This window comes from Lepidochelys kempii, chromosome 15 (assembly GCF_965140265.1).
Source record: "Lepidochelys kempii isolate rLepKem1 chromosome 15, rLepKem1.hap2, whole genome shotgun sequence".
Taxonomy (NCBI): domain Eukaryota; kingdom Metazoa; phylum Chordata; order Testudines; family Cheloniidae; genus Lepidochelys; species Lepidochelys kempii.
Window position 1 is genome coordinate 19,251,391 of NC_133270.1, and position 14,569 is coordinate 19,265,959.

Genomic DNA, 14,569 nt, shown 5'->3' on the forward strand with positions numbered 1-14,569 from the left:
TAGCATTTTAAAAAAGAAAGTATTGTAAATAAAAGCTAGCGTAGTAATTACAATAATAGACCAGGCTGAACTTTTTAAAGTACAAAGATCTTTATTCATAATCAGAGTCCATTTATAAATGTACTGAAGTGAAGGCGAGTAGCATGGCTGATGAGTTCTGAATCACATGTAGGTGAATGACTGGAAAGTGACACAGACGGGAAGGGATCTGTTTAGATATACAGTATCAGATTCTGTTTTAAGGTGATGGTAATGCGGGGGAGGGCTTCTGAATTACATTTAATTGCAAACCCTTAAACTCAGGGGGCCTGCTTCTGATCTTTCTTAGGGCCCAGTCTAAAGCATATTGAAGTCAATGGAAAGACTCTTGTTGACTGGTGTAAATCAAGAGTGGATTTACACCACTGATGACACTGATGACAGTTGAGTTGCGCTGATGGGTGATCAGACTCAGGCTCACAGAGACTGACCTTAGCATGTCAGAAGTTGTTAGGGGACTTGTACAGTAATCATTATTTTGAAACTAATTGAAACTTGATGTTGTCTAAACATTGGACAAAATCCTGAGCAGTGCTGAGTCATCTGCAAATTCCCAAGTGGCCCAGTATTGAGGGTCTTATTAAGGCAAAATGCCTATAAAAGTTAGTGTATAAAATCTGATATTAGTCCAGAGTAACACCATTGATTTGCATGGGATTACTCTGGGTTTACATCACTGTAACTCAGAACCTACTTTGGGCCAAGCCACGACCTTAGAACGGGGCCCATATACATCAGTGGAAGCTGCACGTGCCTAGCACCTCTTGGAATGTGGCCAATTGTTCCGGAAAGTCTCAGCCTCAGAATTGTTTTTGTGTTCATGGGCTTAAAAATGTTTGTTCCAGGGTAAATCATATTTAAATAAAATGTTATGTGGCAGCTATATATGCTCAGTGGAAATCTCTTTTGAGAGCGTGTGGTGTGTGTCTTTTTTACAGTTGAGCTGAAGTTTAATCTGGACCAGTATGTCAATAAGCGATACCCAGGCCTGGTGAAGATAGTACGCAATAATAAACGGGAAGGACTGATTCGAGCCAGAATCCAAGGCTGGAAAGCAGCAACTTCTCCGATTGTTGGTTTCTTCGATGCTCATGTTGAGTTCAACACTGGCTGGTAAGGCATTGTGGTGGCAACATGGATGTCTTTACATGCTGGATTTCCCACAGGGAAACAGCAGCACTATTACACTATACGCTACGTTCCCAAAGCCTGTAAATGAGATTTTCTCGGTGATGGGAGCCAAAGAATTCCAGTGATGAGCTCGCTTTAGGCTTGGGAGCATTAGCAATTTACTTTGAATAATGTTCTTGGTTGTTGCAACGTTAGGGTGTTGAAGTCTCCTGCAATGGCTGCCAGATCCATTAAGGACTGTCATTCTAGCTCCTGTGCTGTTCAACGTACAGGGAAGCAATTTGCATGGAAATCAATCTGAGATCCCTGAAGTGAGCAAATGGCGAAAAACCATTAAGCAAGTTCTGTGCTCAAGGACATTTTAAAAATAAATTGTTGTGTACTTTCAGTTTTGTTTTGTTTTGTTTACTCTCCATTGTTTGTAATTTCCTTCCAGAAGCTTGAATATAAACATGATTTTTTCTATATATTTTCTTGCATTTACGTTTGGGGGGAAAATTGAATTATTCCCTGTGCTTCTAATGCATCTTGAAATCAGTATGCCGCTTTTTGTTTGCTTTCCAAACCAGCAACACTGATGATGTGAGCACGGCTCTGAGTTTAATGGGCTAGATCCTCAGGTGGGGTAAATCTTTGAAGCTCCATTCACTTCAGTGGGATCAAGCCAGATTACACCAATATCTGTTGTGGTATAACTCCTGAAGAACCAGCAGAGAGAGCACAAAAGCAGAAAACGCTATTTTGGCATAAGTTGCACTGGACCTTACAGTGTGTTTCTTTTAAAAGAACACAATTTGGCAACGGGAATGAGTTTATTAAGAAAATAATCGATATGTTAATGAATTTCCCAATAGGGAGCACTGTGGAAGTAGGTCTGAATGGACTAATATCTACACTCAGCTGAAAAAGGACAGCTGGTACATATAGCGTGAATGTCTTTCCAAAACAAAAAAGAAGGAATTAATTGTAGATTAGGAAACACCACTGTGCAGTGAAGTGTATTTGCTTTGGGAGTCTGGGAGGAAGTTTAAAAAAAAACAAACCCAAAAAGTAGCTCTAGGTATAGCCAAGGAGTATTCTCTGGGGGATGCTTGACAGCAAAGGCCCTATGGATTTGGGAGGGCAAGTATTTTTGTTGATATGTTTGTGTCATAAATATAAAGGGAAGGGTAACCACCTTTCTGTATACAGAACTATAAAATCCCTCCTGGCCAGAGGCAAAACCCTTTCATCTGTAAAGGGTTAAGAAGCTAAGATAACCTCACTGGCACCTGACCAAAATGACCAATGAGGAGACAAGATACTTTCAAAGCTGGAGAAGGGGGGTGGGGGAACAAAGGGTCTGTCTGTCTGGGTGATGCTTTTGCCGGGAACAGATCAGGAATGCTCTTCATAACTCCTGTAAAAAGTTAGTAAGCAATCTAGCTAGAAATGCGTTAGATTTTCTTTTGTTTAATGGCTGTTAAAATAGCTGTGCTGAATGGAATGTAGATTCCTGTTTTTGTGTCTTTTTGTAACTTAAGGTTTTGCCTAGAGGGATTCTCTATGTTTTGAATCTGATTACCCTGTAAGGTATTTACCATCCTGATTTTACAGAGGTGATTCTTTTACTTTTTCTTCAATTAAAATTCTTCTTTTAAGAACCTGATTGCTTTTTCATTGTTCTTAAGATCCAAGGGTTTGGGTCTGTGTTCACCTATGTAAATTGGTGAGGATTTTTATCAAGCCTTCCCCAGGAAAGGGGGTGTAGGGCTTGGGGGGATATTTTGGGAGGATATTTTGGGCTCTTTCGCTGTTCTTTGTTTAATACGCTTGGTGGTGGCAGCATAGGCTTCAAGGACAAGGCAAAGTTTGTACTTTGAGGAAGTTTTTAACCTAAGCTAGTAAGAATAAGCTTAGGGGGTCTTTCATGCAGGTCCCCACATCTGTACCCTAGAGTTCAGAGTGGGGAAGGAACCTTGACAGTTTGCATCTCGCAAGTCTTTATAAAAGCTGAGATAAAATAAGTTCTGCCGCACTGCAGCTGATGGGACTTTGCCTGGACTATTTCACACCAGACTCTACAATTACACTGGAGGGGGTGATTCCTGTGCCTGTGGTAACAATGTTACAGTAGCTCATGCTTTGTTTTTTAACCCGCAGATACAGTGTCACTTCAAGTGATGTTGGTTGTCAGTGGGAGGCCATGTTGGCTGGCTACTGAACCGGGCAGAGGTCTGGGTTCTGGTCCTGGCACTTGGCCTATCTGATCCTCCGTTTCCCTTTCTATACAGTGAGGAAAATGATGCTGACCTCCTTTGTAAGGACTGAGATACAGCATGGCCAGAGGGCAGCAGGAGAGTGTTAGAAGGGAGCCTTATTCCTTGTAGAGGGAAGAAAGTTTGCTATAGATTGATTAAAGCACCTGAAGCCAATTAGAGCACCTGAAGCCAGTCACATGATAAAACCCCCCTGCTTCAATCAGACAAGAGGAGTAGTTGAAGCAGAGTGGATTGGTGTTGGAGCAAAGAGCAGTTTGGAGGAGTTGAAGCAGAGTGGATTGCTGTTGGAGCAGAGAGCAGTTTGGAAGGAAACAGAGGAGAGTTTGGAGAAATGCTGCGGTGGGCTAAGAAGACCAAGACCCTAGGTAAAGGGACACCTGGTTTGTGCAGAGGGAGGGCAGGAAGCCCGACAAGCTGAAAGGCAGGAGAGGGAAGTAGCCTGGGGAAGGAACCGTTAGTTCAAGTGGTTTACTGCTATCCCTAGGACCCCTGGGCTGGGACCCGGAGTAGAGGGCAGGCCTGGGTCCCTCCCTTTCCACTCCCCTCCTCTAGGACACCAGTGGGGCAGTTAGTACCCCAGTTCAGGGACAAGAAACGGAGCCCTGAACCCCCCTCAAGAAGAGAAAGCGCGAGACCCACATCGTAGTGTCGGCAATTTGCCACACGACTTTGAGATCTACTGCTGTGAACAGCTGTGTAAAAGCTAGGTGGGGTAACTACACAGTAAGAGGGGGTTGTTGTTTTCTTTTCTTAAAGGTTGTTGTTTTATAATAATGTCATGGAGGATCAAAGTCAGCATGGACAGAACTTAATACAGTAAATGAGACTATGTGTATACCATTTAAAAGCCTTTATGGAACAGCACACCCATTCTGGTATGCGCTCCTCTCAACACATTGCTTAACTCCCATTGTTACCACTGAGCCTGAATCTGCAGCTGCTTTGAGAGCATCACCCCCTTTTGTGAGAGCGCTGCTCATGCAGTCGCTGCAGAGTCTAAACCAATCAGAGTAGCAAATGCATCAAAAGGATAATGTATCCCTTTGCTTCAGAGGCACAAGTGGAGGGCAACAACACTGCTACTTTATCTTTCTCCTATTCCTGCTCCCCCTCAAATCTTGGGTGTGTCTAAAACCATCTCCACCACTGAATTTCTGCTCTCCCTGTTTCCTCTCATCTTTGTAGTACCCACCTTTAAGGCCTCATGTAGTAGCCACTCCCGTTGCTTTTCCCATTCCAGCCGATATGGACTTAGATTGACAGGAGCTTATTTATCCTCCTGCTTCATTTTTCAAATGGTGTTACTGTTAAATACTTTGTGTGTTACTCCCACCCCTTATCAGGACAAGGAATGGGAGATTCCAGCCCTGGGATTCAATCCTAAATCTTCCACGTGCCAGAGCAAGGCACTACCCCATCTACATTCTCTCATTAAAGTTCTGATCCTGTAGGAACTACTTTTTCCAGATTGCAAATCTATAATAATATATTCAGATGGCAAGTGAGTTGGTTCCATTGAGCCCTGCATACCTTGTCTTTTTGAGGCGACTGAACAGAAAACGTGGCTTTTCCTGTGGGGAAAAATGCTCCGGCTTTGTGCTCAGTTTGTGGTGTAACCAGCGAGTGGTGTATCTGTAATGCAGTCAGCTTGTGACTGACAAAGGAGAGTCTTCCAAGTATCACTCTGAAAGATAGACTGGTGCACAAATGTAAAGAAACCACACCACAGTGAGAACATAAAGGGGGAAAAGAGTACAAAATTTCCCCTTAGTGATGAAGGGCCAGGTTCAGCCTTGGTGGAAGTGGGTGCAGGTCTCTTGACTTCAGTAGAATTCCACCAGCATACGTCAAGGCTGAATATGGCCAGAGGTTTCAAAATCATGGAGAACAATATGGGGCAAATATTTGGAAGCCTGATGATCCTCTCGGATCTCTCTTCATCCAGTTGTTGGAGACACATTGCTGCTTTCCATTTGAGGAAACTAAGGTTTCTTTTAATTTATTCTCAGTTGGTCGTCTTTTCCCTTCACAACTTTACCCTGTGTTATTGTCCCCATTCTGGCCCAGTCTTCAGTAGATATAAATAGCTTCAGTGGAGCAACCGTGATTTACACCAGCTGAGGAACTGGCCCCTTGTGTGTTTCTCTGGCTTATTAATCAAGCCTTGCTACCTTACATGTTATGAGACAGTCCGTCATGTCCTCAATAGACACAAGGACATGGCAACTGGTTGCTAAATGGTCCCGCATAATATTAACAGAATAGCACTGAAAGGAAAAGAGACTGAAGTTATGTGGACAGATTTTATTTTCAAGCGAATATCAATATTTTTGGCGAGTGTTAAGTAAATTCCAGTCTCTTCTGTTGACACTCAGAGGATGCAAGACTGAGATAGTAAATGTACACTAGGACTTAATCACTCCAGGTTGGTCCCTGAATGTCATCAAAATAGAGCAGAGGTGAGAGTCAGTTTGATTCAGCTGGGTTAGCCAGGGATTTTGAAGGCAAGTCTTCTATATTAATCAGGAGAGAGATGGTGAGACTGTAACTTTCATATTGAACATAAATGATCTCATATGTTTAAACAGTTTCCCTAATCAAACAAAATGAAAAAGTGGTGTTGTGTATTTTAAAGGAAAGCAAGTCATTCATGATGTTAGTACTTGAAATGAATATTTGGCCTTAAAACAGAGCAGTGTTATTTGCCTCTGGGCCTCTTTTACATCTTCGTTGTCACCATCGAGTCTGTATAGTATGTGGTTACTGTAGTTGCAAACATCATAGAATTATGAAAACGTAGGGACCTTGAAAGGTCATCTGATGAAGCCCCCTGTGCTGAGACAGGACCAAGTAAGCTTAGACATCCCTCACAGGTGTTTGTCCAACCTGTTCTTAAAAACCTCCAGTGATGTGGATTCCACAACCCTAATCCAGAGTTTAGCTACCTTTATAGTTAGAAAGCTTTTCCTAATATGTAACCTAAATCTTGCTTGCTGCGGATTAAGCTGATTACTTCTTGTCGTACCTTCAGTGGACATAGAGAACAATGGATCACTGTTCTCTTTATAACAGCCCTTAACATATTTGAAAACTGTTATCAGGTTCCCCCTCAATCTTCTTTTCTGAAGACTAAACATTTCCAGTTTTTTTTAATCTTTCTTCATAGATCTGGTTTTCTAAACCTTTTATCATTTTTGTTGCTCTCCGATCGACTCTGTCCAATTTTATCCACATCCTTCCTAAAGTGTGGTGCCCGAATTGGACAGATGATTCCAGCTGAGGCCTCACCACTGCCAAGTAGAGTGGGACAATTATCTCCCCTGTCCTGCATACAACACTCCTGTTAATACACCCCAGAATGATATTAGCCTTTTTCACAACATCATAGATTCATATTCAATTTGTGATCCGTTACACCCCCCAGATCCCTTTTAGCAGCATGACCACCTAGCCAGTTATTCCCCATGTTGTAGTTATGCATTTGCTTTTTCCTTCCTAAATGTACTTTGCTCTTATCTTTACTGAATTTCATCTTGCTGAAATCAGACCAATTCTCCAATTTGTCAAGATCCTTTTGAATTGGAATGCTGTTCTCCAAAATGCTTGCAATACCTCCCAGGTTGGTATAATTTGCAGATTTTATAAGTATGCTGTCCACTCCATTATCCACGTCATTAATTAAACTATTTAATAGTACCGGACCTAGGACTGACCCCTGTGGTACTCCACTCGGTATGCCCTCCCAGTTTGACAGTGAACCATTGACAACTACTTTTTGAATCTACAATCTTTCTGTAGGAACTCAAAGCAATTACATATTCTAGTTATCCTTGAGTTGATAGGTTATTATCATTATTAGGGTGGAGCCAGCCTGAAAATGGGCAATGAACAGAAGGTTCAATTTCTCTCTGAGGCTGTTGAGTGACCACTAAGCTTCTCTGAGACAGCAGTGCAGGTTGATAGTTTCCTGGGTCACAGCAGTGATATCCATATTTCCAACTACAGAGTCAGCTGCAGGATCTGAAAACCTTTAGCTCTTCACAGTCATTTGTTGTTTATGGACTTCTCCATTCTGATCACCACTGCAATGTCTAAGCTCCTCACAGATATCCATACAGCACCCCAGGAAGTTCCCAATGGGGGAACTGGGAAATTGTGACTAACCCAGACTCGCACCGAAAATCTGTGGCAGAGCTGGGAGTTGGACCCGCACCTCTTGAATCCCAGTCCAGTGCCTTAACTACAAGCCCATCCCTCTGTCTCTGTATCATTATTGCTCAGGGCTGCATCAAACTACTGGGTTGTGGTGAATCAGTATTGCTGTACTGTGGAGTAAATAAAACACCATTAATGGTGGTTTGTTGTTCTAATGACTGGTTTTGAATGGAACTAAAGAGTCCCAGTGGATTGAGTCATTGGTTGATAAATGTGAACATTACATGCAAACTCATAACCGAAAAACTCAGCATAGACTATCTTTAATTGCTTATCTTCGATATGGCCAGCACAGAGCTGGTTTACCTTCTGCACAGTGACTCGGCAGGTTGATTTATAGAAAGTCACTTTTATTAAGCATAGGTGGCTCATCACTTTCAGAAAATAAAAATATTTCCCTTTAAATAGTTTTTATTCCCTTTGTGCATGCTGTTTTCCATTATATTGCACTGCACCATGGTGTAGGCTTTTACAGAATAACTCTCTCCCAGGAGACTGAGTACAGTCTTATAGGAAGTAAAAAATAGGCTGAAAGCTGGCAGGTCAAATTAACTATTGAATTATTCAAATTGTGCTGTGCTTAATTGCTACTTTTTTGCCTGTTAGGTGCTGAAATATATTAGTGCAGGCCAGACATTTTCTATTGACCCATTCCCCATAAGAGTTTCTTTAGTGTGAGCTGATACTACTTCTGTGGCAGGAATAAGTGGAGAGGACTGGTTAAGAGGGAGGCCATTACCATTAATTCTTAAATGGAGCTTTCAATTAGAATCGTGCAATAATTTCACCAAACAGTTCTTCTGTAAAATTCCACCTATCCTCAATAAATGTTCTACTTCTTTACAGGAACTCAATGCTAATCAACGGAAGTCAGCCTGCAGGGCTAAAAATCTCTGCAAAACAGATGGAACTGTTAGGGTCCAAGACTGCAAATACATATGTGGATACCCGGGGCAGATCCTTGCCCCCATCCCCTCTGGCTGCTCTGATCCATAGCCAGAAAGCCAGTTACCTGGGCATTCTGCTAAAGGGGAATCCCCAGAAGTGGATATACTGGCCCAAAGCCCCCTGCTACTCAGAGCTTGTATAAGGGGAGGGGGATGTGGGGACATGGCCCAGGTAGAAGGGGCATGGCTGGAGTACTTGCACTCAAAATATTCTTGGCTGCTGGTACAGCCCACTGAGAGCTGTTGCAGCTAGGTGCAACTCAAAAGAGCCATATACCAGGGATGGGTGGAAGCATAAAACCAGTGATGCTCCTCATGCCCAGCTGTACCAGTTTCAGCACAAGTGTAGCTTGAGGATCTGGCCCCCCAGGCTCACAAGCTTGTACAAGATGCAGAGACTTCTTTACCTTTCTGTACATTTGGAAGTCCCCGTGTAAGTCCTGCAGAGGTGTTCTGTGGTCTCAGATCCCAATCAATTTCTGGATGTCATAGGGCTATGTGACAGGGAATGAACCTATCTGTGTTTGATATTTTTTTCTCTGCTTATATCTTTTTAAAATTCACAGCTATTTCTCATTTTCCATCTCCCTCTCTTTTTATAGGGAACACATAGCAGAAAGGCACAGGAGTACAATAGGCTTTGAAAGAAGTTGAGTTGGGAAGAGTAACTGGGACCAGAGAGTTATGGTGAAATAAGGAGGGAAGGTCGGGGTGAGATACTGGGAGAGGGCTGCAAAAGAATACAATACACAGAAGGTACAGGATGATGTCAGGGTTTTAACAATGTAACATAATGATGAGCCACGCACAAAGTACCCTCAGATGCATTGTGCTGCTCACACTCCGGCCCATGAGAGTTGTGCAATCATATGTGAGAGCAGGATTAGGTCCACATCGTTTAGTTGTGTCTCCCTGCAGCTGAGTGGAGTTCTGCATTCACTCTGTAATGCCAACTTTCTTTCCTTTTTATTTAGATGCACCCATTTTCCAGTTAAGCAACACACTCATGGCTTTAGGTTACAACCACTGCACAGCCACGATTAACTGTGTTACAGAAGATGTGGAGCATAACATAACATTCCATCTTTGAGATGAAGCGGGAGAGAGTAAATGACAGAGAGGAAAGAACGTGAATTAAGTTATTGGAGCCGGTGGAGCGGGGGAATAAAAGATCATGAGGATTGAGAGATGAGTGTGTTAATTCTATGGATGAGAAAGAGACGGTGTTGAGCTCAGGAAGGTAGAAATCAGAAAGTGAAAGACAGAGACTGCCACATATTAGGAACCATGAAAAGAGTGCTGGGATCCATAAAAGGAGACATAATGGCTTGCTTTCCATCATAGTTGTGTCTAAGCCCTGAATGGAGTTATGCAGTACAGTAGTAATTAAAAATAGTGCTACAGAATGGAGTGTTGCCATAAAAAGCAGAGGAGTAAAAGGAGTTCATCAAGAGATTTCAGTATACAAAAGAGGCCAAGAGAGCTTAGCACAGAAAAAAGGATCTGGGACATGTAGATCTGTGACTAGCGTAGCCCATCTTTGGAGATTATCCCCAGAAGCACGTGTTCTTTTACAGTGTAGAAAATATGGATCTTAATGAAGTTAGAGGGAACCAAGCTTTTGGTATAGCTTTGTGGGGCCCCAGGTCTAGGAATATGATTTTAGACCTGCTGTTCTATATAAAAATGTGTAGTGCATTATGTTGTATTGGGATTCTCAAGATGTACTTTAAAGCAAGGAAAAGGCTGATTTCCTAGTAATCAATAACTGACCTGGAGACAATGCTCAGGCTGTTTTACTCAGCCACTTTTATTACTCCAGGTCTGCTTTTGTGGGGACCTGCAGGATGTTATAGAGATGTTTTGCACCCTATTATAAAATTCTGCTTCTTAACAATCTTGGGCAAAAAAGTGTGGACCAAATTCCACCATCACTTGAAATCTGCATCACCAGAATGAAATCAATGAGGTGATATGGCATGTCTAGGGATAGAAGTAAAACTTATGGCTCTTTGGTTCCCAGTTGTGAAAAGCCCCTTTATGATCACCCTTTGCTTATAAAGAAAAGGAGTACTTGTGGCACCTTAGAGACTAACCAATTTATTTGAGCATGAGCTTTCGTGAGCTACAGCTCACTTCATCGGATGCATACCGTGGAAACTGCAGCAGACTTTATATACACACAGAGAATATGAAACAATACCTCCTCCCACCCCACTGTCCTGCTGGTAATAGCTTATCTAAAGTGATCATCAGGTTGGGCCATTTCCAGCACAAATCCAGGTTTTCTCACCCTCCACCCCCCCCCCCCCCCCAAATTCACTCTCCTGCTGGTGATAGCCCATCCAAAGTGACAACTCTTTACACAATGTGCATGATAATCAAGTTGGGCCATTTCCTGCACAAATCCAGGTTCTCTCACCCCCTCACCCCCCTCCCAAAAACCACACACACAAACTCACTATCCTGCTGGTAATAGCTCATCCAAAGTGACCACTCTCCCTACAATGTCAAACCTGTCACTTTGCTTATAGCATCACCCCTCTATAACTCTAAGATTGCAGGAAGAGCATTCACAGTAAGTGTGTGCTTTGCAATGCACTTATCTCCTAGATTCCATAAGGGACAATTGTGATCATCTAGACTGGACTCCTGTATAACACAGCTCATAGAACTTTCCCAATGTAATTCCTAGAGCACATCTTTTCGAAAAACATCTAATCTGGATTTTAAAATGGTCAGTGATGGGGAATCCACCACAACCCTGGTAAATTGTTCCAATGGTTAATTACCCTCACTGTTAAAAAATTTACACTTTATTTCTTCTCTGAAGTTGTGTAGCTTCAACTTCCAGCTGTTGGATCACATTGCACCTTTCTCTACTAGACTGAAGAACCCATTATCAAATATTTGTAGTTACTTATAGACTGTAATGATATCACCCGTTAACCTTCTCTTTGTTAAGCTAAATAAATGAAACTGTGGAGTCTGTCTCTATAAGACTTTCTTCCAGTCTTCTGGAACTTCCTCAGTACATCAAGACTTCTTGAAAATCAACATTAATGGTCCCGCAAACTCCTCAGCCAGCTCTTTAAAAACTCTTAGATGCAAGTTATCTGGAACTGCTAATTTAACAATGTCTAATTGTGTAACTTCTGTTTAACATCTTTCAGAGATAATAGTGGAATGGAAAGAAAGTTATTATCTTCATATCATAGAAGTGTAGGACTGAAAGGAACCTCGAGAGGTCATCTAGTCCAGTCTCCTGCATGAGACTATATCATCTGTTTTTTCCCAAATACAGAATATTCATTAAACACTTCTGCCTTTTCTGCATTATTTTTGATAATTCTACCATTCCATTTATATCTAGTAATAGACCAATTCTTTTTGTTCCTGATATATTTAAAAACCACCTTCATATTGTCCTTAACTCTGCTGGCCATAGATCTCTCCTTATGTCCCTTTGCGTCCCTTATCAACTTTCTACAATTTCTAACTTCTGATTTATAGTCATCACTATCAACTTCCCCTTTTTTCTATTCAATATATATTCTTTTTAATATTTTTTACAACGGCCTTCACTTCCCCTCTAAACTAGGTCAGCTTTTTAACCAACACAGGATTCTGGCTTTGGGGGCATCTATTAAAGCATTTTTAAATTATTTCCAATTATCACTCACACTTTCTTAATTAAATTCTTCCTCCCAGCTGATTTAGCTTATTATTGTTTTTAGCTTTGTGAAATTGGCCCTATTAAAGCACCAAATATATATGCTACTGGTCTCAACTTTATTTTGAGTGCATATTACCAACACTACTGTTAATGTTTAGTTCTGTGATCAGTTCCTCTTTATCTGTTAGGACAAGGTCTAATAAAGTATTCCTCCATATTGGCTGCAACACTTTTTGAGTGAGGAAATTGTCATTTAAATGTTTAGAAATTCCAAGGATGTTTTCGTACTGGCAGCACGAGACCCCCCGCCCCAACACTGAAGTCCTCCATGATTGCGCGGCATCTAGAAAGCTTCTCTTTTTCCAAAGCATTTATCAGTCATTTAAGATCAATTTTGTAGCTTAATGGAGTACACGTTTCAGACAGCAGAAGTATACTAAAATTACTTCATTGAATAAAGAGAGAAGCATACAGCATATGCCATGTGGGCTTTTGAGATTTATAGGACAGTGCCAGTATACATATGGAGGACAAGCCAGAAAAACAACTCCAACTATTCATCTACCTAAACAACGTGGAATACTCACTGAAGCATCCTCATTGCTTTTCAGTGATGCAGACAAGAGCTATTCAGATTTGGCTGCCAAAGAGCTGATCTTTTAACTCTGAAGCAGGTGTGTTTTGCAGTGTTCATTCTATTCTGGCTGGTGGACTGCAGGTCTGAAATCTCGAAGGGCAGTTCAGAAAAGCTGATAAAGATGTCAGGTAGAACAGATGAGGAATTTCCTCTCTTCTCTTGCAGTGCGAGGAAATGGATATGATTATTTTTAACTCTCTGAGCACTTAGTTACTGCACAGACATACCCAGTGTAATATTTGTTTGACTATCTTAAATGGAGAAATATGTCTCAGTAGATTTACTGTTCTATGTACGATAAACTATATTGCCAGTGGAAATTTAAGATGGTGTATAAAATCATATGGAAAATGAGCTTTCTGTTTACACAGATTATATATATTTTAAAAATATTTGAATGACATTAGCACCCCATTGTGCCAGGCACTGAACAAACATCAGAAATACAGTCCCTGTCCCAGTGAGCTTAAAAATCTAAGACCGAAAAGCGTGGGAGGGCAAACAGGCATAGACAGGTGAAATGACCAGCTCAAGGTCACAGAGCAGGTCAGTGGCAGAGCTAGGAATAGCACCTACATCCATTGAGTTCCAGTTCGCTGCCCTGTCTGCTGGACCATGATGTCTCTAATCTGAGTATATGTCGAAACTACTTCTAGACTATATCAGCTCAGAACTATTTGAGATGTGAGAGGAGCTGGAGATGTACTGAATGAATGCTTCAGATGATGTAAATTGGTCTCGCTGCATTGAAGTCCGTGGAGCTACATCAGTTCACAACAGCTCAGGATCTGGCCTGTATCGTATTTATGATTTCTCTTGGATCACATGTTTTTATTTCTATGTTATGCCTTTAAAAACAATTGCTTGATGTCTGCGGGTGGCCTGACTTTCTTAAAGGCTATATTATAGTCTTGCAGCACATTGAAGACTTCACTTCGAACCTGCTTTATCAGTGCTTTGGGTAAAAGCTATTCGTTTTAGTGTTGTAGCTTTGTGAAAAATCAGGCCTTCCAATTGGCATCTACGCCTTGACAAATTGATAAGGGTGGAAGAATATAAAGCATATGATTCCTGTTCCCACTGATTTGCCTCTGGCATTTGATGTGCTGTGAATTGGCCAGTCTCAAACATAGATTGCTAACCTATCCAGTGATAGACTTTTACAATAGGTTTAAAGTGACTTTTAGAGGAGCCAATCTGATCACAGTACAAGCTCTGACCTCACCCCAGTGTTCTGGATCGCGTTACAGACTTCTGTGATGCTTTGGGCCAAATTCTGCCTCCTGATTCTTGCGTTAACTCTCCTTGTTTTCCATAGAAGTCTTCAAATTTGAGAGCCAGCTCTTCAGAAGAGCCCAGCACCTGTAGCACCCGTTGATACCAATGTGAGTGCTCATCACCTTTTAAAACTCGGCCCCATAATTTTTAAGAAGACAAAAGGAGTAAATGCACATGCACATCTATATTCAGGTGGATCTCAAGCATTCAACACTTTGGAGAAAACAAGCAGCTTTTTGGGGGCTGTTGATCAAGTCCACAGTCTGGACTTGCATATTCCTGTTGATGATTTATGAAAGAAAGAGATGCTTACTGAAGTCTCTTCTGCAGTTGACTGCATACCAGGGCATCTTTGTGTCTGCTGGGAGATCTGTTGAAGTCAATG

General features: G+C 41.6%; 1 protein-coding gene across 4 annotated transcripts in view; it reads left to right on the plus strand.

Annotated features, from left to right (window-relative positions):
- The window catches only part of GALNT9 (polypeptide N-acetylgalactosaminyltransferase 9), a 222,335-nt gene that overhangs the window by 79,534 nt on the left and 128,232 nt on the right, over nt 1-14,569 (plus strand). For 2 of the 4 annotated variants that reach the window (XM_073312257.1, XM_073312259.1), the window contains one exon: nt 978-1,152. The exons of the other annotated variants lie outside the window; for them this stretch is intronic. In XM_073312257.1, coding sequence (XP_073168358.1) covers nt 978-1,152 — 175 coding nt within the window. The remainder of the gene's footprint in view (nt 1-977; nt 1,153-14,569) is intronic. 4 annotated transcript variants of the gene reach the window in all.